General features: G+C 44.3%; 1 protein-coding gene across 5 annotated transcripts in view; it reads right to left on the bottom strand.

The window, feature by feature from the left end:
- The window catches only part of LOC124569465 (synapse-associated protein of 47 kDa-like), a 319,550-nt gene that overhangs the window by 71,827 nt on the left and 221,325 nt on the right, over window positions 1–26,398 (bottom strand). For all 5 annotated transcript variants that reach the window (XM_047131078.1, XM_047131076.1, XM_047131075.1 and 2 more), the window contains exon 4: window positions 20,072–20,193. In XM_047131078.1, coding sequence (XP_046987034.1) covers window positions 20,072–20,193 — 122 coding nt within the window. The remainder of the gene's footprint in view (window positions 1–20,071; window positions 20,194–26,398) is intronic.

Raw genomic sequence — 26,398 nt, forward strand, 5'->3', positions numbered from 1 at the left:
CATACTCAACATATAATCTCAGGGGGATACCGTCTGGGCCAGATGCCTTCCTGGCGTCTAAGCATACAGAATAGTGAAAGGTAGAATGTAAGTAAACTTAAGCTGGAACTGACGATACAACCTACAATTAGGCAGTCAGATGACCCAACAGCCGCAGGACGTAACTTGAATGAACTACAAGGTGAAACTGAATGCCAGGAGAGTGTGTCTGTACCAACTTCCCGTAAGTTCTGTTTCCTTCTGGGGTTTCATGGGCTCTGGTGTCTTAATATTATGTTGTCCACGCAAATATTGTAAATGTTTCAGAGACTGTTTTAAATTTACGTGCACAATAATTGCTAAGGACTGATGTAGAAAAATATGTGTTAAAAACACTACGGTAAATCAGTGCCCAGATACGGCTGTAGTGAGGAACAGTCCTACGAGAGGCACATCTAGAGACACTGAAGAGAATTTTTTACAATTTAGCGCCTACTAGACACGTCAGAAGTGGTGTTTATCAAAGTGTTAAGACAAAACGGACAAACGCTGAAGAATATCATTGTTGGAAAGTGTGAACAAACTAGAGTGAAATGTTTTCTCTTTCACGTACTGAAATTGTAATTATGTTACGAAATGTACACTTATGCACCAAGTGTAATTTATTTTAAAATTGATCTTGTAGTATACAGGGTATCCCAAACTTATCACTGCCAATATCTCTGGAACCACAATTGATATTGACAAACGGCTTTCAAGGGTATGAATACACGGCAGAGGCTCACGAAAGTAAATACTATGAGAATTCTAAACCATGTGTAAATATTGAAGCAACTTACATTTTTTTCAATGGGTACCCCATTTTATTCCATATGCAAGCAATAACCTGATAAATAATAATGGCGTTGGTTCCATCGCAATACATCAATTGTATCCCGAGAAATTGGAATGCGAAGTTGACACGTGAAATGAAAGAAACGCGCCGCTGTTACACTTCCCGCAATGCAAGCGTGACCAGTACGTTGTTCGTAATCGCGATGTGATTGACGTACGATTCTTACTTTCACTGTTATCACGAGGCCCGATAGTAATAATAGGGATTCCTGCCACAAACACTGATATGTAGATAACGGTGACTCTCGTGCGTTCAAAATGTTCAAATGTGTGTGAAATCTTATGGGACTTAACTGCTAAGGTCATCAGTCCCTAAGCTTACACACTACTTAACCTAAATTATCGTAAGGACGGACAAACGCACACACACCCATGCTCAAGGGAGGACTCGAACCTCCGCCGGGACCAGCCTCACAGTCCATGCCTGCAGCGCCTTAGACGACTTTTTTTTTTTGTTCGATGTGGTTCGTTGCGTTTGGTCTGGGCGGACGTCACAAGACATCCGTTCAAATTGATCGTTGATTCCTTGACTGTTTTTTTTCCCCGAACACGCTGAGTTACCGTGCCGGCGTCGCTCGGCTAATCCCGCGCGGCTCTCGTGCGTGTCGTATTTATCTACGTACACACTAAGGAACAATATCAGCCGATATACGCTGCCCCGTTACACTGCCGAGGTCAACCCTTCGCTTCTGCAGTTGTGTACAGAAACTGGTGCAATCGGCGCTTTGTGTGCGAACGGATAACTACAAAGCAGATTATTCTGCGTGTAAGCACGTACAAGTACATGGCACCGATGTACTGTACACTGTAATCTGTGTCACTGCCGTAATCGTGATATTAATTTACCTGTCCACACGTTCTGTGTGTTCGACATTGTATTCACAAATGACGATATGGCTGACATGATATTAATGTATGGAGAATGTCCACTGACATCAACGTCAGTGGAGTGTCAATGTATGCTGCGGTATTTTAGGACACCGCATCAATGGCCCACATTTCACTGATGGCACTCTTCAACCGGCGACGGTACGAGCGGTTCCCGAGTTGTACCTTACCTGGGCGGATGGAAGACCTACCCCTTCATTTGGGTCAAATAATGTGAACGCCCTGCGCATAATGCCATTGTGGCACGACAAGCGCTTAACCAACAGTTCCCACATCGACTGATTGGACGAGGCAGTCCCGTTCATGGTTTTCCAGCACAGTAGATGGACCTCACTCCTGTGACTTTTTCTCTGGGGACACGTGAAAGACGTTATCAGCAGGTCCCAACACCAATGGCAAACACGAAAGCCCGCATTAGCACTGCATACGCTGCAATAAAACCACGAACACTGACAGCCATGAATGGATCCGTGATGGAGCGCGCACAGCAGTGTTGCGAAGCAAATGGCGATCTCTTCGAACATACGTTGTAGCGTTTCGACTGTGAGACGTGTGATTGCACACCGGCGTACATTTTGTGTATTACGGAGAAGACGTATGTTTGTTTTGTTCGTACTACTTTACGTTTATGTATGCGTTGCACCAGCTGCAACGGTTCAATTGTGCTGCGGTCATTAAAGATGTCCTGTACGTGGCTTGTACCGCTGTGTAATTTATGTACAACTAGGTACAAATAGCATGTACCCCTCTGTGCGACCCTTTGAGAGCCACTAATTTTGTTTACTCTGGCCGGTGGTTATCGGTATATCGTTACCGTTATGTCCATTGTAGTACTGTCGAGGAGTTCAATAAAGCACGTGCATGAACATGTAAGAGTAATCCGTGTCCTTATTTTCGTTGTGGGTCACTGGACATCCGTATGTTCCCAGGCCATGTAGTAACAGTGTACATAACAATATAGAAGTACAGCGTTTCCCGCATCGTAGTACGTCAGTCACATCGCCATTAAGAGCAGCGTGCGGGTCACGCTTGCATCGCGGGAAGTGCAATAGCGGCGCGTTTCGTTCATTTCACGCGTAAACTTCGCGTTCCAATTTCTCGGATGTAATTTACGTACTGCGATGCAACCAACGCCAATATTATTGTGATTCCTCATGTTACTTATTGCGTATGGAATAGTATGGGTTTCCATTTTTAAAAAAAGTGTTGAAACCAATATTTGCAGACGGTTTAGAATGTCTCCTAGTATTTACTTTCGTGAGCTGCTGCCGTACATTCATACCCGTGAAAGCCGTTTGTCAGTATCTAGTGTGGTTCCAGAAATATTGGCAGTGAATATTGTAGGTGAGATACCCTTTGTATAACCATCTTACCAGAAATGAGAATTGGTACGATAATACGAAATGTTTCGTACTGTAAAATAAAACTTATCTTATTCCAGGTATCAGAATATGTAACAACAATATTTTTTATCTTATTCCAGGTATTAGAATATGTAACAATAATATTAAGTGTGAAATGTAAAATTGTAAATCTCTCTCTTACAGGAAAAGATTGACTTATATGTATTTCTGTCCTGGGCAGTTGTAAAGCAAATGTACATGTTACCCGATTAATGGGATAAGAGTTGTGATAAACCTTGTACAAAAATTTGTAGTCACTTAAGACAGCGCCTACAAATTTTTCTCTAAGGGCGTGGGGGGAGGTATCGCATAATTTTAAAAAAATTTGCAACGCCTGAAAGGCAACAGAACAGCAGACAGAACGAATAAATTTTCTAGAAAGTACTCAGAGTACTAACGAGAAGCCACAGTAAGGGCGTTGGTTTGGGCGTTGGCTGCAAATGTTACGGAGACTCACATGTCGGGCCCCGAGGTACGACAGTGTGTTGGCGGTGATCATATATGGTCATACATAAGGTCCCGCGGTGTCTGGGAGCGCCAACGTGGAAGGCGACGTAGCCCGTGTGAAAATTCAGTATAGACAATGGTCCACGAGGGATGTCCGTGTAGGTCAGGCCTGGGGCCTGGACTAAGTATTCGCTCTGGCTCTGCTCGCCGTGTACCTCCCTCCATGGGATTTTGCAATTAGTAGTAGTGCACTTTCATTCGAGTCGTCATCCAATTCTTGCTCAGACGAGCAATTAAGGATTACGGTTATTCAAGTCTTGCCTTTGTTTGATTATTTCCCGACCGAGTTCCATGACCCTTTCAAACTTCCAGTTAGCCATCTCCACGTTAGCTGACTGGACAGACCTTCTCCAGTCTCCAACTGCACTAAGTGTCTAGACCGCTCGCTGGACCCGACAGGGGGTTTGGCGCGGCTGCTTCGTGCGCCTGCCACGACGAACCATTTTGCTTACGTTCATATGGCAACGTCTCAGCGTTGTTGATGTTTTAGACTACTACGTCTTTGTCAGTGTTGCGGCAGCCGTTTGAACTTGGTGGACGAAAGCTTACACCGCTGCCGGCTCTCAGAGATTGTCCATCGCAGTACGGGCTGTAGTGAATGCCACAACGGATATCCGAAATCTCCAACTGCACCCGCATTTGCCTTATGCGATTTGGTGAGAGCACCGAAAACCTTTAACTGGAAGCCTGGGAGGAGATTTGAACCACAATCCTCCAAAACAGGAGCCCAGTGTCTTAACCTCTGTGCTACTCACTAGGTAAGCCCAAACCCAGAGCTTTTATCAGGCAAAACTAAAAAGTTCAACGACTTCAAGATTTTTTACATGGGTTCATTCCCAAACAAGTTACGTCTTCTGAGAACACTAAGTGATAGTGCATCAGCAGTGACACTTAACCCTGGAAAACGCAAAAGCGCGTACATTCCCGACAAACGTTTCACACGGCTTCTTGGACGTGTTTTGTGTAGCACACAAGAAACTGAGAAACTGCACAGTTTCTTCGAATGTGGAAGTCCAGGACGCTGTTCAAGAGAGCGAGGAAGCCGTAAGAATCTTGTTTGTCCAGAGTTTTCACTATGAGACACGACTTTTAACACAGCCGCTACATTTGGCTAATGATTGTGCCCACATTTCCGTTAACTCTGTCGTACTTTTTCTGTACAATGTAACTGAACCTTCCTGGCTGACTTTTTTTTTGTTTTTTTTTTCTTTTTTCAAGAAGAAACAGGCCACGAACAAAGTTGTCTTTAATCAACATTACTCTGGCTAAGGCAAAGTTCCGTGGAAGTAAAGGCCTTGCAGGCACTTTCAATGTTAGAAAAAATTAGGTCATGGCACACATCGCTTCAATGTGGAAGTTTCATTGTGGATGCAACGAACTGTTACGGCTGGTTTTCCTGTTTCAGAAAAAAAGAAAACCAACAAGCTGATTGACTGAGGGGAGAGGGTTATGGGACGAAACGACTAAGTCGTGATTCCCACGATTCCAAAGTTACTTGCATAAAAGAGAAGGTTCGCTAAAAGTGGACGAATCCAGTCAGATGGGTCAAATTATAAAGCGGAGACGTTAAAACACACACCGTAGAAGGTATAAAAGGGTAAGCCAAATCTAAAAACTGGAAAAAATAGAGGGATAAAAGAGGGATCTTTGCATGGGGGAGCGGTCATGGGTCCCAAACCTAGGAAACATGAAGAGAGGCCACAATCACAACCACCCTGCCTCTGCTCCAAGCGTAAAGCAAAACTTAAATCTGAAAATAGAAACCATTTAAACGTACGAAACTGAGGACCAATTCAACCATCCATGAATCGTCTGCTAATGTTAAAGACAAGGAATCTTGAAGGCTATACATAGTACAAAGGGTCAAAAGAAGGAGACATTCCACCGTCAGTCTGGCGCCATGGCCACACTATGGGGGTGGCTCGTTACGCAGGAGAAAGCAATGGGTGAGCTTGGTATGGCCAATGCGTAGATAACATAAAACAGTCGACTCCTTGCGAGGGGAACGGAAGGAAGAGCACCAAACTGCAATAGTCTCCTCCATTGTGAGTAATTTATTACTGAAAGCAGTAGCGCACCAGGTGTCATTCTACTTTTGAGCAAAGAGAGATTTGATGTGGATCCGCGTATCTGCACCTGGAATCATGAAAGGGAATGGGACTTCAGTATCTGCCTCTTTCGCCAAAGAGTCAATCAGTTCATTCCCTGGGATGCCAAAATGACTTGGGAGCCAGAGAAAGACAACAGAGGTGCGGCATGGCCAAGGGCAGAGAGGTGGTCAAGGATAGCAGTAATCAAAGGATGACGAGAGTAACATCAGTCTATAGCCTGAAAACTGATCACTGAGTCGCTATATACTAAAACACTGTGGAGGGACGACTAAGTAACAAAATGGAGTGCTCTGTGAGTGACTAGCAGCTCTGCTGTGAACACACTACATGATCCAGGCAGTAAATGGTGTTCCATACCAGTAAGAGACGCAAAAGCGAATCCTGCCGTATCTACCGTTTTCGAACCATTAATGTAGAAGATGGTAGCACCCATAACTCTTCAAGAAAGGAATGCACATGATGCTGAAATATCACAGGCGCGACAGAGACCTTAGGACCCTGGAACGGATCAGTCCCTATCCGTGGCACCATCCGAGACAGGGGGGGTGGGAGAACACACGGATCACACTTCAGTAAGGGGAGATGGAGATCCCGACAGAGGGAAGCGAGACACATTCCAACTGGCAATCCACCCTGAGGGTGGATATCAGGAGGGAAACATGCTTTGTTTGCGAAGAGGATGGGGTACAAGAGGCGGTCAGGGAATCGCTGAATGGTGACTGCGTAAGAAACCAGGAGCTGGTTCCGTCCTATTTGTAGAGGAGACAATCCCCACTTCTACGAGGAAACTGTTGATGGGACTTGTGTGAAAGGCACCGATAGCCAGATGCAGCCCATAATAATTAACACAGTCAAGTAGTTTCAGAGTGGAAGGAACTGCCAAGCCATAATCCTGACAATCATAATCTACTCTGGACAAACACGGAGCGTGGTAAATGTGGAGAGAAGTGGCACGGTCTGTATTCCACGATGCGTGGGCCAGGAGGCAGACAGCATTAAGTGTCCGCATGCAGGTAGTCTTCAGCTGGAAAATGTGGGGCAGCCACAGCTTTTTATCAAAACCAACGCCGAAGAAATGGGACTGTGTTGTACTGTGGGTCAACAGCAAGAATGCATAACCAGCGTTCTGGAGGGAGAAAACTGGAAGCCACGAAAGAGGGCCCACGCAGAGGCCATCGGATGGCGCCTTGGAGCTGGCATTCAGCTGATGCTATCAAGTGGGGGAGCTGCACCAGATGCAAGAATCATAGACATACAACGCCAGGGTAACCAGAGGCCCAACAGAGCTTACAAGCCCACTGATGGCGATGAGGAAGAGTGTGACACTTAACACAGAACCCTGTGGGATACCATTCTCCTGGACCCGAGGGGTGTTGAGTGAAGTGCCAACTCAGACCCAGAAGACCCAATGGCATAAAAGCTCGCTGGTAAAATTCGAAAGGGGACCACAAAACCCCATCATGGAGGGTAACTAAAATGTGATGGCGCCAAGTCATGTTGTATGCCTTACGTAGGTCAAAGAAGACCACGACAAGGTGCTGGCAATTAGTAAAAGGCTGTCGGATTGTTGTTTCCAATCTGAATAATTTGTCAGTTGGAGATCGTCCATCCCAGAAGCAACACTGATACAGGGACAAAAGGCACAGATTCGAGTGCTCAACATAATAGGAAGCTAATCATCCTCTCGAGTAGTTTACAAAGTATGTTAGTCAGGCCAACTGGACAGCAGCTGCCGAGAGATGTTGGGTTCTTCCCTGGCTTAAGGACATGGATAACTATGCTGTCTCACCATTGCGAGGGGAAGGCACCCATAAGCCAAATGCAGTTGAAGAACCTTGTTAGATGTTGCCTCTGGGTAACATTAAAGTATTGGATCATCTGGTTGTGGATGGAATCGTGGCCTGGGGCCATGTCATATGAAGAGGTACGAGCCTGTAAGAATTCCCATTCAGTTAAGGGTTCATTATATGATTCAGCTTGTTGGGGGATTGAAACAGAGGGGGGACTTCTGCAAGAACCAATGGATCAGTCCACAGAGCACCCTGTATGATAAGACCCTGGACAGTTGATTATCGCTGGGGAGCCAGAAGCCTACGGAGCTTGGCCCAAACCTGTGACAAAGAGGCATACATCCCCAGGGTGGAAAAACAGCACTCATAGCATTCCTGTTTACTCTGCTTGATAAGGTAGTGAGTCTTAGCACACTTAACAGCAATAAAGTTGGGCTGTGAAGGGTGTCGTTTAAATCGTTGCAGGGCCTTCGGCAGTTCTGGATAATGACTGCTATGTTCATGGTCCACAACGTGATCGGTAAACAATGATGGAGACCTGAGGATACAGGGAAGCAGTGCCAGAGACATGAAGGAGAGTAGCAGAGACGTCTTGCACGACCACATCAATGCAGTCCGAAGAGGAAAGATATTGTTGGTTTTCCGGTAGGTGACGGCAGTATCTGTTCCAATTCCACTCGATTATCGTGTGGCGAGAGAGTCCAGGATAGACATAAAGAAGCAGAGGGGACGTCATGTCACCTGGGTCAATGGTCGTCATAGAAGAGGATGGGGTGACATCCATAAAGAAGATGGCAGACTCAGGTTGCGAAGGGGGAGATGGCGCCTTCGGGGGCACCAGGGGATGCCTTGTCCTGATGATGCTGCTGCTTCTTCTTCTTCTTCTTCTTCTTCTCCTCCTCCTCCTCTTCTTCTTTTGGCGGTGGAGGAGGACAGGACACAGAAGGAGAACAGGCTTTTGCAAGATGTGGAACCGAAAGAGAGTGGGCGACCTTGGGGCGCACAGATAGTGTTTTGTGGCCGCATTGTGGTAGTTGGCTTCCGGCCTGAGAGATGCCAGGCGGAAGGGCCCCAGGTGTGAGCCCCATCACTGACAGGTGCCGAAGGGTGCACATCTTCGGCTGGCTAGGGGGAGCGGCACCTGGAGGTGAGGGCGTGGGAACTTCAGGGGAGGGTGAGATGAGGGGGGGGGGGGGATGGCGCTGGGGTAAGGAAGGGGTAGGAGGGGGAAAGGCTGTAATAAGCAGAAGTAGAAATAATCACATTGGGTGGAAGTGGTTATATTTTTGGCACGCCTCAGCCTAAGATAGACGATCCAGGGAGTTGTACATCTACATCTACACAAATATTCCTCAAGCCACCGTACGGTGCGTGGCGGAGGGTACCCTGTACCACTACTAGCCATCATATCTTATCTTCGTAGTCCTTACACGCAATGTACGTTGGCGACAGTAAAATCGTTCGACAGTCAGCTTCAAACGCCAGTTCTATAAATTTTCTCAACAATGTTCCTCGAAAACGAAGTCGCCTTCCCTCCTGGGATTCCCATTTGACTTCCCAAAGTATCTCCATAACACTTGCGTTTTGTTAAAACCTACCAGTAACGAATCTAGCAGCCTGCCTTTGAATTGCTTCCATGTCTTCCTTCGATCCGACCTGGCACAGATCCCAAACACTCAAGCAGTGCTCAAGAATAGGTCGCAATAGCGTAATATATGTGTGGTCTCCTTTAAAGCTGAACCACTCTTTCCTAATATTCTTCCAATAAACCGAAGTCGACATTTCGTCTTCCCTGTAACAGCTGTCACATGCTCGTTCCATCTCTTATTGCTTTGGAACGTTACATCCAGATGTTTATACGTCTTGATTGTGTGAAGTAGGACACTAGTAATACTGTGTTCTTACATTACAGGTTTGATCTTCCTATCCATCCGCATTAATTTACTTTTTCCACATTTAGGACTACCTGCCATTCAACACACCAACTGAAAATTTTGTCTATGTGGTCTTGTATCTTCCTACAGTCACTCAACTTCGACACCTTACTGTACACCACGGCATCATTAGCAAACAATCGCAGATTGCTGCCAACACTATCCGCCAAATCATTTACGTATATAGAGAACAACAGCGGTCTTATCACACTTCCCTGGGGCACTCCTGATGATGCCCTTGTCTCCAATGAACACTCGCTGTCGAGGACAACATACTGTGTTCTATTACTTAAGAAGTCTTTGAGCCACTCACACATTTGTGAACTTATTCCATATGCTTGTACCTTCTGTAACAGTCTGTAATGGAGCATGGTGTCAAATGCTTTCTGGAAATCTAGAAACATGGACTCTGCCTGATGCCATTCATCCACAGTTTGCAGTATATCATGTGAGAAAAGGGAAAGCTGAGTTTCGCACAAGCGATACCTTCTAAAATCTTGCTGATCCGTGCACATAAGCTTCTCAGTCTCAAGAAAGTTTATTATATTCGAACTGAGGATATGTTCAAGGATCCTGCAGTAGACAGAAGTTAGGGATATTGGTCCGTAATTTCGTGGTTCTGTTATTTTACCCTTCTTATACACTGGAGTCACCTGCGCCTTTTTCCGAGTCGCTTGGAACTTCGTGCTGGGCGAGAGATTCACGATAAATGCAAGCTAGTTAAGGAGCCAATGCCGTAGAAGAATCTCTGTAAAATCGAACTGGGATTCCATCCGGACCTAGTGATTTATTTGCTTTCAAATCTTTCAACTGTTTCTCTACGCCAGGAATGATTATTACTGTGTCGTCCGTATGGGAGTCTGTCCTACTCCTGGATATTCTTTTTTTCTCTCGTAAACTCGAAAATATGGCGAGCGTGGAGAATGGCGATTACGACAGTTGACACCCTCAAAGTGGGGGAACACAGAGACTCCCCTCATGGAGAGAGTGGCGACAGTCACCAGACAGAGGGTCCGCCATACAGCGGGAAGACATACGTTGAAAACTCAAGCACTGAAAGTACCTCATGGATGGTGGGACATATGGGTTTATGTCACGTTGGTAACACACATAACTTCAACCTTATCTCGGAGGGTGTCACCCCAGATAAGGTGTAGTGTGGTCGTCTTTACATCCATTCCGCACACATCGAAAAAATGAACACCGCGTCGCTCAAAATTAGCCCGGAGCTCACAAGTTTAAAGGATACGTTCCCTATGAAAAATCACTCCCTGGACTATATTCAGAGGCTGGTGAGGGGTAATAGACACCGAGACGCCGCCAAGACGATCACAAGCATGAAGGGCTGCAGATTGGGTGGCAAAAGATGCTTTGATCAACAGGGAGCCCAACCACGTCTTACTGAGCAACTTCAGTTCGCCCATTTTGTCCTCAATAATCTCCACAAAAAACAATGGCTTTGTGGCGGTGAATGTGTCCCCGTCCGTCCTAGTACAGACCAGTTAGCGGGGAAAGTGTTTCATTCTGAGACTGCGAGCTTGGCCCTCCTCACAGGGCGCAGCCAAGGAAGTGAAGGCTGCAGTGTCATAAGAAGCACCATTCAATGATCCATTACCACTCGAAGAGATGGCTGTGTGGAAAGAGCCAGATTTTTGCGGCTTGATACATTTCATGCACCAATCATCTGCCCTCATACCATCCACTCCGATCAGGGGCTCTCCCCATTGGGCCACCCAGACACAGCAACGGCCGTCCGGCACGACGACCGTTGCTGGGAGTTTCGATGCTCCAGGATGCCATGCAACCACTCCTTGGAATACATGGGCCGGGAACAGTTCGGGTATCACTCGTGTGATCCCTGTGTTGTCAGGGGGCTCAGCCATACGGGTACCTAACAGCCCCACCACACAACTGGCTACACATGCTGGAGAGCTAGCAGGGCAGAGGGGGTGGGCAACGACGGGGGCGGCTGAAGGGGCCGTAGGAATTCACACCATAGACGCTAGGGAGGGAGTTCTTCCCAAAAAATGGCTCACATTAAAGACAGAATATTTAGAAGTGGAGGTCAAACCCCAAAGGGGGGACCAAAACGCCAAAAGGATGAAAGAGAATAAGCAGGAGGAACGAAATTGCAAGGGATACAGGGAACCTGGTGGATAGCCAGATCGACATAAATCAGAATATCGAGAGAGGGGAAGAAGGGCAACGGGGAAGGAGGAGCAGGATGGAGAGGGAGGGGCACGATGAAGGAAATACAACCCGTGAAGGAAGAACAGGCTGCCATAGCTCGGAGCTCCGTGTGCGCCACGTACGAACTCACGAAACAACCGTGAGCCCCCGACGAGGGGGGGTGTCTTAATCAGTAAAAATGAAGTACTACTGCACTAGCTATATCGCTGTATATTGCCCTGAAGTACTAAATTAATGTCTGATAAACTCGAAAAGGAATTACATATGCCTTCCTAAGAGTAACGGTTCAATATTGATCCCCATACAACAATACACGTGTTGCATGTTTATATTGATAAGTGTTATGGCAAGAAGAGACCAAGGCACTTCATGCCATCAGCTATAAGTATACTGTGTCTAAAAAGCCTATGGGCATTGCCAGTTCTGTTTCTGAGATTTCCTATTAGCACCATCTACTGGACGACTGTGTAATTATGTAGTTTGAATCACTTCGAACAGCTATGTTCTTGAGAAGCACTGGTCTAGCCGTTACTGAAATGTCTGATAGAATACTGTTTGTGTGTGCGTGTGAAGTGAGGGAGGGGCGCACTGAATCTTTTCTCTGGTGGCACAAACTTTTTCATAAAGGATGGAGAGAAGGTAAAGACGAAGAACGTGGTTTTCGGTCCGAAATTAGTACCAATGGGAACATCGTAAACACCGATAAATGAATGAGGATCCTCAAGTCACGTTTCGAATGAAAAGAGGGACGGTAAACCGCCTGAAAACAGGGTTTTTGCGGATCTCCTAAAACGATATGAACAAGTGGAACCGTGTACAATGTTTTTCCCATGCGCTGTGACAAAGGAGAGCAAACTCATGCACGATCGAGTCGAATCTTGTCATAATTTCTCATTCAGAATTAACCACGGCAAGAAATGTTTTGACAAAAAAAGACCAATGTTTTGTTTTAGACTAGCCAGCAAATCATAGAGTTACTTATGGGTGGGTGAAAAATCGCCAAGACTGGAAAAAAAGTCCCTCTCGTCCGATGCAATTGTTAAAGTCGAATATCTATATGGTAAAAATTGCAGTAACATCCTGTTACATCTCGCCAAAATGTCGGCCAGATGCAAAGACTGTAAACTAGTTTTTTATGAAGAAGAATACGAAGTTCTGTACTTCACGAAACCTAAAAGCAAGGTATCCCTTCACTAATGGATTAACAAATTACCATTAATCATTACGTCAAATATTTAGCATGATAATAAGTGGGATTATGAAGTGGAATGATCACTAACTTCAGTTGTAAGAAAGTGTATTGCAGTCCACGATCGATATGGCAGATACTGGGAAACAAGAGTTTGTCTACAGGAGATATTGCATGCAGAACACTAGCACATCCCATTACTGCATGCCGCTGACGTAGATGGTGTCCATATTACGTCAGACTAACGGGGAGGGGCATCAAGTGTATACCAAGGACTGACCGCCACATCCACGTTTCAATGGCGGAAAGTAGCAGGAATGTTTAAAAACTTTAACCGCACGCACTCCTAAGACAGAAGCCGTATATCTTGCGGAAAGCTGCATAAAAAAGTTTAAGAATCTTCTTTCAGGGCACAATTTACGATGATCATTCAGCCCGGTGCGTAGAGATATTGCATATAAAATCAGGCAAATACCAGCTCGGACCTCTGTGAATGCAACAGGAACACACCCTCATACACATTACAATACGAAGTACTCTCCGTCATACGATTTACAAATATTCGCAGACTATAGATGTACACGTAAAAGAATTACGAATTTCATCGTATTTTGTGTAGCAGTAGCGCTGTTCACGAAGTGTAAGAAGGAAGGAAGGACGGAATGAAAGTTGGTGTTTTAACATTCCATCGACAAAGTCATCAGGAGATACGCACGAACTCTTACTGGGGAAGGAAACTGTCCGAGGCCATTCGAAAGAACCATTCTGGCATAGACATTATTTAATCTACTGGAAACGTGTAAAAAATATTTGCAAGACCAGAAGTGGAGAAATTGCGTCCTTCCAATACAAGTCATGTGTCTTAGCAGTTCGCTATCTCGCACGGTTGGATCATTCGTGGTTGCAGGAAGAAGAGCGAATAAAAAAGTATATTAGCAGTAGTTTAGCAGAAGTCAACACGTTCGTACGCTCTAAACCATAGATACTGGCGGGTCCTCTTCAGCTCTCGCGAATCTTTCCTGCCGCACGACAAGGGCCCGCCTTATTCGGCAGGAATCATTCGTCAGTTTCTAGCTGCACCATCCACTTTATACACCAGGGTTTTCACCTCCGGATTACTGTCTCCCACCTAAACTGAAATGTAACTGACGAGTTAAAGATTCGACAAAACAGATACCGAAGGCTTGGACCGACAAACTAGAGACCATTCTGAAGGATGAATTCTCTGGGGCTTTTGAGAAAGTGGAAAGTCGCAATGAGAAATATATCGCGTTACATGTATCCTATTATGTGTAAATTATCTCAATAAGACGTGGCGCGCTATTTTGGTGGCATCACAGACGTCTCACACTGATGTGCCTTCCGGACGGTGGAGAATGGGTCAAGAGGCAATGTGCCTACAAGGCCGTCTGGGTGCGTAAAAGGAGAGAGATATCCGAGTTTACCTAATCATAGCTATTCTCCCTTCCTCCCAACTATTCTTCTTCCCATGTCCTCTTTGGCAATGGACATGACCGGTAGCAATGTTTATCGAAATCTCTCGCACAGCGAACAGCTGCAGCACTAGATGCGAGCGCAAAACACTTCCTTACAAAATAAAGTCTCCCTGTAGCGTGTCCATAAGCTATGGATGACATACTGCATAGGCATCTACAGCAATACGACCGAAATTCCATCCTTTTTGGATCGAACAGACCACACTGGCAACTTGTACTGCATTATGATGTCTCGTTGCATTGCATGTGCTTGGTTGAATACAACGTCCACCAATAACAACTGCCATCTCTGTACCTCAAGTCGGCCGCGGTGGCAGAGCGGTTCTAGGCGCTTCAGTCCGGAACCGCGCGACTGCTACGGTCGCAGGTTCGAATCTTGCCTCGGGCATGGATGTGTGTGATGTCCTTAGGTTAGTTAGGCTCAGGTAGTTCTAAGTTCTAGGGGACTGATGACCTCAGATGTTAAGTCCCACAGTGCTCAGAGCCATTTGAACCAATTTTTTTGTGTACCTCGCTAGAAAACACGGACACCGAAACTCACTTCCTTCTGATACGTCATCTGACACTGCAACGTACAAACAGCCACTAGATGGCGACTAATTTTTATTGTAGCCTACACCGAAAGCGAATATCTGAAACCATGCAATAAGTGCACAGATACCGCCTGGATCAAAACAGATTTAACGTACCGCTCGTTGATATACGTGTTCCCCTTATTCTTTTGAACTACATCATAATGGTGTGTGGCGGAGGGTACTTTCGGTACCACTATCTGATCCCTCCAACCCTGTTCCACTCGCGAATAGTGCGTGGGAAGAATGATTGTCGGTAAGCCTCTGTACTGACTCTAATTTCTCGAATTTTCTCCTCGTGGTCAATACACGAGGTGTATGTGGGGAGAAGTAATATGTTGCCTGACTCCCCCTGAAAAGTGCTGTCCCGAAATTTCAGTAGTCTCTCCGTGATGTACAACGCCTCTCTTGTAACGTCTGCCAGTGGAGGTTGTTTAGCATCTCCGTAACGCTCTCTCGCCAGCTGAAATATCCCGTGACGAAACGCGCCGCTCTTCGTTGGATCTTCTCTATCTCCTCTAGCAGTCCTACTTGATAGGGATCCCAGATAGATGAACAACACTCAAGAATCGGGCGGACAAGAACCTTATAAGCCACTTCTTCCGTGGAAGAGTTGCATTTCCTTAAGATTCTTCCGATGAACCTGAGTATGGTGTCTATCTGTTTTATATGGTCATTCCACTTAAGGTCGCTCTGTATAGTTACGCTTCGATATTTCACGGCAGACGCTGTCTCCAGCTGTTTGTCATCAATAGTAGAGCTGTACAGTAGTCGATTATTTTCCTACGTATGTGCAATATGTTACATTTATTTACGTTCTGGGTCAACTGCCAGAGCCTCCACCATTCATTAATTCTCTGCAGGTCGTTCAGAAAATTCTTACTGTCTTCTGGCGTTGCTACTTTGGCATAAACAACCGCATCATCTGCGAATAGCCTTAAAGAGCATCCGACGCTTTCTACTACATCATTTATATATATTGTGAACAGCAACGGTCCTATCACACTTCCCTGTGGTACTCCGGATTTACCTTTACCTCTGTCGATTTAGTTCCGTTACGAGCGTCGTGTTGAGTTCTATCTGCAAGAAAGTCTTGAATCCAATCGCAGGTCTGCTCCGATACTCCGTAAGATCGTATTTTTTTCATTAAACGGCAATGTGGGACGGTGTCAAATGCCTTACTGAAGTCAAGGGACACGGCATCAGTCTGAGCGCCGTTGTCCACTGCGCTGTCATCTCATGGAGGAACACAGCGAGCTGAGTTTCGCAGGATCTCTGTTTGCGGAATCCATGTCGATTTTTATAGAGGAGCTGTTCATTTTCCAAAACCGTCGTAATTCTTGAGCATAAAACGTGTTCCATAACTCTACAACAGATTGACGTCAACGATATAAGTCTATAACTGTGTGGATCTGTCTTACAGCCTTTCTTAAAAACACGGGAACTGCCTGCGCTGTTTTCCAGTCGTTAGGCACCTTTCGTTGCTCAAGCGATCCACGATAAATTACTGCTAGAAAGGGAGCAAGTTCTTTCGCACAATCTTTATAGAATCTTATAGGTATCTCACGTGGTCCTGAAGCCTTTCCACTAATAATCGATTGTAGCTGCTTTTCAATTCCGTGGCCAGTTATCTCAATATCTGCCATTTCGACGTTCGCACGACGACTGAAAGGAGGGACAGTTACGATCTTCCGCGGTGAAAAAACTTCGGAAGACCTAACTGATTATTTCGGCCTTCTCTCTGTTATTTTCCGTTTCGGTGCCGGTGTGGTCGCTGAGAGAATGAAGAGATGATTTTGACCCATTTACTGATTTTACATACGACCAAAACCTCTTAGGGTTTTTCTCAGGTCGGTTGACAACATCTTACTTTCGAATTCATTGAACGCTTCTCTCATTGCTTTCCTTACGCCCATTTTCGCTTCGTTCAGCTTTTGTTTGGCAGCTAGCTTTTCTACTTCCCTTGAATCTGAGATGAAGTGCTCTTTGTTTTCGTAGCGTTTTTCTAACACGGCTTTTAAACTAGGGTTATCTTTCCCATCCCTTAAAACCTTACTCGGGACATACTTACTTGTCTATAGCATATTGAACATCGCCTTCGAATTTTTTCCATTTGTTCTCCACATCTTCGCCCTCATCACCGAATATTTGATGCTGACTCCTGAGATATTCTGAAATTTGTATCCTGTCACCCTTGCTGAGCAAATATATCTTCCTACCTTTCTTAACATTCCTTGTAGGACCCGTTGTCATAGATGGTGTCATGGCCTTATGATCACTGATACCTACCTCTACGTGAACTGATTCGAAAAGTTCAGGTCTGTTTGTTCCCAGGAGGTCTAAGACGTTACACTCACGAGATGGTTCTCTAACTCAGGGTAATTTTCGGACTAGACATTCAGAACAGTGCCACAAGATTCCCTGTCCCTGACACCAGATTTGATGGCATAATACTTCGAATCTATACCTGGCAACTTGAAGTCACCCCCTATTACAACGGAATGATCACGAAAATTACTAATGATATTTTGCAAGCTCTATCTGAAGCGCTCTACAATTACAGATCCTGACCTAGGTGGTCTATAAAATCATCCGATCACCATTTTTGACCATTCTTTTATACTCAAGTCACCCAGATTAATTCACATTCTGAACCCGTGATAACCTCTAGATTTTTATCGAATTTTTTACTGCAATGAACACGCCGCCACCGTTGGCGACTAACCTGTTGTTGTTGTTGTTGTTGTTGTGGTCTTCAGTCCTGAGACTGGTTTGATGCAGCTCTCCATGCTACTCTATCCTGTGCAAGCTTCTTCATCTCCCAGTACCTACTGAAACCTACATCCTTCTGAATCTGCTTAGTGTTTTCATCTCTTGGTCTCCCTCTACGATTTTTACCCTCCACGCTACCCTCCAATACTAAATTGGTGATCCCTTGATGCCTCAGAACATGTCCTACCAACCGATCCCTTCTTCTGGTCAAGTTGTGCCACAAACTTCTCTTCTCCCCAATTCTATTCAATACCTCCTCGTTAGTTATGTGATCTACCCATCTAATCTTCAGCATTCTTCTGTAGCACCACATTTCGAAAGCTTCTATTCTCTTCTTGTCCAAACTATTTATCGTCCATGTTTCACTTCCACACATGGCTACACTCCATACACATACTTTCAGAAACGACTTTCTGACACTTAAACCTACACTAGATGTTAACAAATTTCTCTTCTTCAGAAATGCTTTCCTTGCCATTGCCAGTCTACATTTTATATCCTCTCTACTTCGACCATCATCAGTTATTTTGCTCCCCAAATAGCAAAACTCCTTTAATACTGTAAGTGTCTCGTTTCCTAATTTAATTCCCGCAGCATCACCCGACTTAATTCGACTACATTCCATTATCCTCGTTTTGCTTTTGTTGATGTTCATCTTATATGGTCTTTCAAGACACTGTCCATTCCATTCAACTGCTCTTCCAAGTCCTTTGCTGTCTCTGAGAGAATTATAATGTCATCGGCGAACCTCAGAGCTTTTATTTCTTCTCCATGGATTTTAATACCTACTCCGAATTTTTCTTTTGTTTCCTTTACTGCTTGCTCAATATACAGATTGAATAACATCGGGGAGAGGCTACAACCCTGTCTCACTCCCTTCCCAACCACTGCTTCCCTTTCATGTCCCTTGACTCATGTAACTGCCATCTGGTTTCTGTACAAATTGTAAATAGCCTTTCGCTCCCTGTATTTTACCCCTGTCACCTTTAGAATTTGAAAGAGAGTATTCCAGTCAACATTGTCAAAAGCTTTCTCTAAGTCTCCGAATACTAGAAACGTTAGGTTTGCCTTTCCTTAATCTTTCTTCTAAGATAAGTCGTAAGGTCAGTATTGCCTCACGTGTTCCAAACTGATCTTCCCCGCTATCCTTACGATAAACATTCCAGTCTGAACTTAGGCTTTCGTTGTCACTGACGTCTGGCTCCAACCAGCTGTCTGTTCCGAATACTATCTGTGCATTATATAAATCCTTCCGTGCGAGCTTTGATTTCTATTAAGTTGTTCATTGTCCCTATTCAGGTATGAGCCAACAAAATACGAGTCATTCTGAGGACAAAGTCGGTGATAGAAATTTCGTGAATAGATTTAGTCGCATCTAAAAATGCCTTTGTTTTAATGATTGCTATCCCAACTACCTGATCATCTGCTTGACACACCCTCCCCTACTTCTCTTTCCTTTCACCTTTTTCAATGTCCTTTGTCAATCCCACTTGGCAAAAATCCCATACCATGCAGAATACCGCAAAAGAGGGCAAACAAGCTTAGTGTAAGTGTTTTACCAATAAAAAATTCTGTAGCACTGAATGAAAACAGTTACCATAAATGATTACACATACCTTATGCCACTTCGTTTCAGTATGACCACAGGATTCGCTTAAAATACTATGACCGCCTCAAGTGTTACTACAGAACGTTCAACACATTTCAACAGCTGGATGAATAGAGTAGAGATTATACATTTCCCTTGGTGCATTTTAACATACACAATGGTATGGAGCAGATCATGGGTTCCTTCAGTACCGTCCAATTCACACCGTTAAGGTGACTAGCTCAGTGAGAAAGTAGATGTAGAATGTTTTATTCCCGCCACACTGTTTCACTTGACACTGTGCTCTCTCCGATTAATAGTTAAAGTCTTGATTGTGGAAAAAATGATGTTATGTAATTAGTTATTTGTTTATTACAGGGATGTGTCCTCAAGTCCTGACGCCTACAAATTCCCGTGCCACAGACAGTAGTAGCACAATGCTTGATCGAAAGCAGGATGGAGCACCTCGTTCATGAAGTGGAGTATCGTTTGGTAATTCATTTTCAACAGCAGCAGAAATGTTACAGCTATGTTATGTCAATTCAGACGGCTAAAGAAGCCCTGTGGATTGGATTGGCTTGGCACAGCTATCTCCTAACCCCACAAACCCCTTTTTCTGTATTTTTAAAAAAGTTTTAGATCCTACACCACAACAGACTGTCAACCTGCAACTAACGTGTACCATCAACAAAAGAGAAAGGATAACATGAAGGTGGGGCAAAGGGAGGAAATTAACTGTTGAAAATGGTTGTACTTACATTTTCTTCCACTGTCTTCTTGATTTTTGCACTTGCTTCGCTCACTGTTTTTCCAGCCTTATTCACAGCAGAGAAAAGGAAGCTTCCTATGGATTTGGCGCCTTGCAAAGCTTTAGTTGAGACTGAAAGAAGAAAATGCAGACATTATACACTATTAATTGAGAATAAAAAAAGATTATGATGGTTAAAATATGAACAAATTTTTGTACAACTTTCAAAATATTTTTTTCAATGGCAAGTACCATCAATTGCATTGTTTAAGTCCAAAGTGTTATACACGCGTATGTGTGCGTGCGTATTTGTTTTGGTGGCAGGTTCGAACGCTGAAGTCTGGAAAACCTGATTGACGGAGACACTATCGTTGGAAATTTCGAAGCCATTTGGAACCTATCAACTATATGGTAAATACCTTCAGTTCAGCAGCAAGAAGTGGGGCAAACACTCGCAATAAGATAGTCGGGACTGACAACGATCTCAGCGTGCGAAAAAAACGTTGACCAAAACAACATACTACATGGTAAAGTAACCAGTCTCAATACGACAGCAAAAATATTGTGGTACAGAGCAGCTTCATAATTTTAATATGTAACTTTTTACGATGATGCTGTGTATACCGAGTGTTACGGTAATATTATTATTTGTAATTATTTTGTTTGAATTTTATCAGTTTCACTTGTTCGCGTTGTCGGCAATATTCTATATTACTGAACTGCTCTTCCATAACCCAGTACCAATTGTAACTTAGAGGGGGAAAAACTCAATTTTCAATATTTCGCGTAGTTATTGACCGAAATAAAGAAATTTAAAATATCGTCATAATCAACCCCATGAAGAGATATACTCTTATGTCAACAGTTTAACACAAAAAGGCAGCTACTACAGGTAGAAACCGCCCTTATCTCTAACACCCGAATCTCCAGATGTCAGACACTCAGCTCAGTACCAACTGTTGTATGTCAATAGACTATACACCAAAATACTGATTTATTTCATGCTATGTGCTGTCACCCCGTAGAACATGTGTAAACGGTAATTAAAAGTAACACCAGAACTCCGGAGCACACGAAAAACATTCAGAGTTTGGAGCAATGCTTTTTAGGTAGTCTGCTTTCGCTTCGCTAGTTCAACGTTATGTACGAGGTGCATTCAAGTTCTAAGGCCTCCGATTTTTTTTCTCCGGACTGGAAAGAGATAGAAACATGCGCATTGTTTTAAAATGAGGCCACGTTTATTGTCCATACGTCCCAGATATGGCAGCACCGTACGGCAGATTGAATTTTACCGCCAGCGGCGAGAATGAGAACTGTTTTAAATACTTAAAATGGCGACGTTTTCCTAACTTGAACAGCGTGCAATCATTCGTTTTCTAAATTTGTGTGGTGTGACACCAATTGAAATTCATCGACAGTTGAAGGAGACGTGGTGATGGAGTTATGGATGTGTCGAAAGTGCGTTCGTGGGTGCGACAGTTTAATGAAGGCAGAACATCGTGTGACAACAAACCGAAACAACCTCGGGCTCGCACAAGCCGGTCTGACGACATGATCGAGAAAGTGGAGAGAATTGTTTTGGGGGATCGCCAAATGACTGTTGAACAGATCGCCTCCAGAGTTGGCATTTCTATGGGTTCTGTGCACACATTCCTGCATGACGACCTGAAAATGCGAAAAGTGTCATCCAGATGGGTGCCACGAATGCTGACGGACGACCACATGGCTGCCCGTGGGGCATGTTGCCAAGCAATGTTGACGCGCAACGACAGCATGAATGGGACTTTCTTTTCGTCGGTTGTGACAATGGATGAGATGTGGATGCCATTTTTCAATCCAGAAACAAAGCGCCAGTCAGCTCAATGGAAGCACACAGATTCACTGCTACCAAAAAAAATTTCGGGTAACCGCCAGTGCTGAGAAAATGATGGTGTCCATGTTCTGGGACAGCGAGGGCGCAATCCTTACCCACTGCGTTCCAAAGGGCACTACGGTAACAGATGCATCTTACGAAAATGTTTTGAAGAACCAATTCCTTCCTGCACTGCAACAAAAACGTCCGGGAAGGGCTGCGCGTGTGCTGTTTCACCAAGACAACCCACCCGCACATCGAGCTAACGTTACGCAACAGTTTCTTCGTGATAACAACTCTGAAGTGATTCCTCATGCTCCCTACTCACCTGACCTGGCTCCTAGTGACTTTTGGCTTTTTCCAACAATGAAAGACACTCTCCGTGGCCGCACATTCACCAGCCGTGTTGCTATTGCCTCAACGATTTTCCAGTGGTCAAAACAGACTCCTAAAGAAGCGTTCGCCGCTGCCATGGAATCGTGGCGTCAGCGTTGTGAAAAATGTGTACGTCTGCAGGGCGATTACGTCGAGAAGTAACGCCAGTTTCATAGATTTCGGGTGAGTAGTTAATTAGAAAAAAAATCGGAGGCCTTAGAACTTGAATGCACCTCCGGATCTTATCATTTTGTTTACTACTACTCATGTAACACTTTCACGAACAATACAGTAAAAAATTGTCATCACTGGGGTTCAAACCAAGGATCCCAGGTACGATGATCTGACATTCGTTACGTATTAGTTACAGTTATGCTTTTCCTGTGCTCTGCAAATCTGGTGTTATTTTAATTAACGTTTATGCCCATTCTGCTGGACGACAGCACATAGTACGAAGCAAATAGGGAGTTTTGGTTAATACTCTATCGACATACAACGTTTGGTACCGATCTGAGTGTCCGACATATGGAAGTTTGGGGTACGCAGCATAACTGATAACGCTCATCTACTATTTGAGAACTAGCGCACTTCGTGACTTCCAACAGACTTTAAGCATAACTCAAAAATTTTCCCAAATTTTTCTCGCTTACGCTTAAAAAAAATGGCTCTGAGCACTATGGGACTCAACTGCTGAGGTCATTAGTCCCCTAGAACTTAGAACTAGTTAAACCTAACTAACCTAAGGACATCACAAACATCCATGCCCGAGGCAGGATTCGAACCTGCGACCGTAGCGGTCCTGCGGTTCCAGACTGCAGCGCCTTTAACCGCACGGCTTACGCTTAAAGCCAAATACTTAACACATTAAGTCATTTGTTAAATAATCAGATGTCTGAAGCTGTTTTATACATGGGAGTTCGATTCGTTAAATAATCGAGGATTTACAGGTTTTTATGTAACTACCTAGTCTGTCGCCAGCATCTTAGCAATAATACGGCATAATCTGTTTAACAGTTGTGTTCTTGTTTTTCACCTTTCGATGGGCGTAATGGCCTCGGAGTTCAATTAAGCTGCATACAAGCAAGAAGTAAGCTGTTAAAAAGTAATCTATTCTGTGAGCATCGGAGATGTACCGGTTGTTTGGCTAGTTGCGCGTCACTGCGTTGCCCAACAAAGGGGCAGAGAACAAGGGAGCGGGGCTGAATACCGCCGGGCGCATGTAGTGATGAGCAGGGACAAGGCCCGCTATTACGTGTTGTAGGTCACGAGACGCGCCGGGCACCTGTTGCTTTGTGGCCGGTTCATTTCGCGCTCCACCTCCTCCAAATCAATTAGCCTCTTATTACGCATCCCGCTGTGCGTCCGACCAAATGATGCGGCTGTCTGCCGTAAGTATGAAAACAGCATGTTGCCCTAGCCAAAGTCTCCTCCACAGGCACACATTACAACAGACACATTACAACAGCCACATTCATTAACTAAACACTGTTTACGCGTAATCACATTTCCACTTCAAAAACAGTAGTTTTTTTATCCCGAAACAGTAACAACAAAAGATATTTTTCGTTCTCCCCTACTGTTTTTCCTTACTCGACATTACCTACCCTGCAGACTACTTTTCTACGAGAACCAAATGGAAGCTGTATTACTTGAAAGGTTAAAGGCGTTGTAACATTGTAGGTCAGTACGACAGGTATTTTACTTCTTGTCCGACATAAAGTTACCCTCTTCTACTCCAGATGAAGGTCATAAAGCTCACCCTTGATCTTTCCCTTTTCTACATTCCACATCTTCTATCACCATAAAAGGATAGTCTCTCCAGACCCCCTTGCATCAAAATCCTTCACCAAGAAAATGTTAACAAGAGCCGACAGCGCTATCCTTAATCCTTACTCGTTTCACGACTGTACACGGTCCCAATTCCTCAACTATAAGATCACTGATTTTTTCCCAACATTGTATTTGCGTATTTTAATGGTTTTATTCAAAGATTGGAAATCGACGACGTGGCCGATACTAACACCGCATCCCTGCTCTACTCGGGACATGTAAATAACTGATAAATAAAAGCAAGAATACTGCTGAACAGTGAGGGCGCCAGTTTTTGCTGATGCAAGAATCACGACCTTACAGTGGGAGGAGCGGATTACAGCTTCAAAACACTGACGCTGAGGAAATCTAGCCGAACATATGTCGCACGGTTGCAAATCGTCAAAAAACGGAAGTATTTCTTACCAGTAATGGTTCTTAATGAATACTCTACACAACTGTCAACTTTTAATAATTTCATTTCTTTTGTAACTGCACTTTCGTTAGCTGCGTCAATGACCTCCGCTGCCCTGTCGGTATACTATCTTTTCGAGTTGCTGGATGGGTCGCAAAGTCTACGTGCTTGTCACTTTCTTCGTTGTTACGTTGAATCCCATCCTGTATGAAGTGTATTTCAATCTCCTGTTCCACTTCAGCATCGTAATCCCAAAGCTCCTTTTCAGTATTTTTAACGTGTCTACTCACTTTCCCCCGATCGTTTACAATTATCTATTTTACGCAATTTCGTGTCAGTTCCTCCTAATTTATCAGTGAGAGATGGTTGATATTTGCTGGCATTTTTTCATATAACTGAGTTCCGAATATGTCTGGATTTTGGTCGCAGTGGTAAAGGAGTTAATCGAAGAAAAGAAAATCTCTTCTTTTAAAACACTGCCCACGGTGTACACGTGCTCAAGTTTATTTTCGTGGCAATTTCTTGTAGTATTTTTTTCTTTTTTTGAGCAGAACTTTTTAATACGGCTAACTGCTCCGAGATGGTACTTAACAAAAGCTGCGCTACACCCGCTAGCAATCACGGGCGTGCCGTAACAGTTTACACAGACTCCATGTCTATCGCTCGCGGGAGGGCGCGAGGACATTAGATATACCCACTTCTCAGCCCTTGACAGTCCGTACGGTTACATCATTGCTGGCTATCACTGGATATGTAATAGTTTCTGTAACTATACTCTGCAAACGACGTGAGTCCATGGTAGACGGTACTCACCCCTGGAGTACACAGTACGATTTAGTCCCGTTCCATTTGCGTTTGGAGCATCGATGGAAGAATGACTACTGGGAAGGTTCGAGTTGACTCTTTCGTTGGAGCAGCAGCTCGTTTGGACGAGGATGCGCAGTGGGGAATTATTAGAGGAAACAGTCCAGTTTTTGAAAATGTGTGAGTTAGACGAATAGAGGTCAATTCGCAATGTACATAATGATCACGTCGCGTATTTTTTAGTACTGAAGGACGAAAGCAAGGTTATACAGAGGAATCCAGTCTTACGCGACAGATAGGAATATAAGCTCAGAATTTAGGAATTTGCTTTGGTATTGCCGTCATTTCTTACGTTCCAAAACTCGCATTCAGGATGTTGTTCAGTAGGAGCATTTTGTAAATTCTACCCACTGTGTGGAGCAGCAGCAGAGCGTCGTACTAACATTTTACTATCTGCTAACATTCATTTAGTTAATGAGACGAACAAGGTGAGTCTCCTATGTAGTTGATCCCAAACATTTCAGAACTGTTTGAGACATCACAACTTCGTTTAACCCAGGTATACATTAAGGAAGTTCTCACTAAACGATGTGTTATCTCTTCTTCTAGTAAGATTTACTACAGTGAAACTGGTATCGCCTCAGAATTTTTACTGCCAGTATTGTATATCTGAAACTAACAAATTCGATGTAGTTTCACTCTCCGAAATCCGGTACACTGCTTCGAGGAAATTACAATTATTATTGGTTACGATTTCTCCGTTTTGAACAAACAAATAGCTGTTCCATGCGGAGTATCAGATTTATTTTCATGAACATGTAAAACCAAACGTCTTTAACTATAATTTCTCCGAAACTATTAACTAGATTCAGAGAGTGAAACTACGTTGAAATTGTCTATTTTTCCTTCTTTTTCTTTAACGTTTGTCCCGCCTAGTGGTAGGATCCTCTGAGTGGATTCGCTCTCTCCATTTTGTCCGATCGTGGGCCATGTCTGGCTGAAGATTCACAACCTTCTTGTTGTGCAGACTGTCGGCCCATCGCTGTCTAAGTCGTCCTTTGGGTCTCTTTCCCATGACTTCC

The sequence above is a fragment of the Schistocerca americana genome, unplaced genomic scaffold, assembly GCF_021461395.2.
Source record: "Schistocerca americana isolate TAMUIC-IGC-003095 unplaced genomic scaffold, iqSchAmer2.1 HiC_scaffold_15, whole genome shotgun sequence".
Taxonomy (NCBI): domain Eukaryota; kingdom Metazoa; phylum Arthropoda; class Insecta; order Orthoptera; family Acrididae; genus Schistocerca; species Schistocerca americana.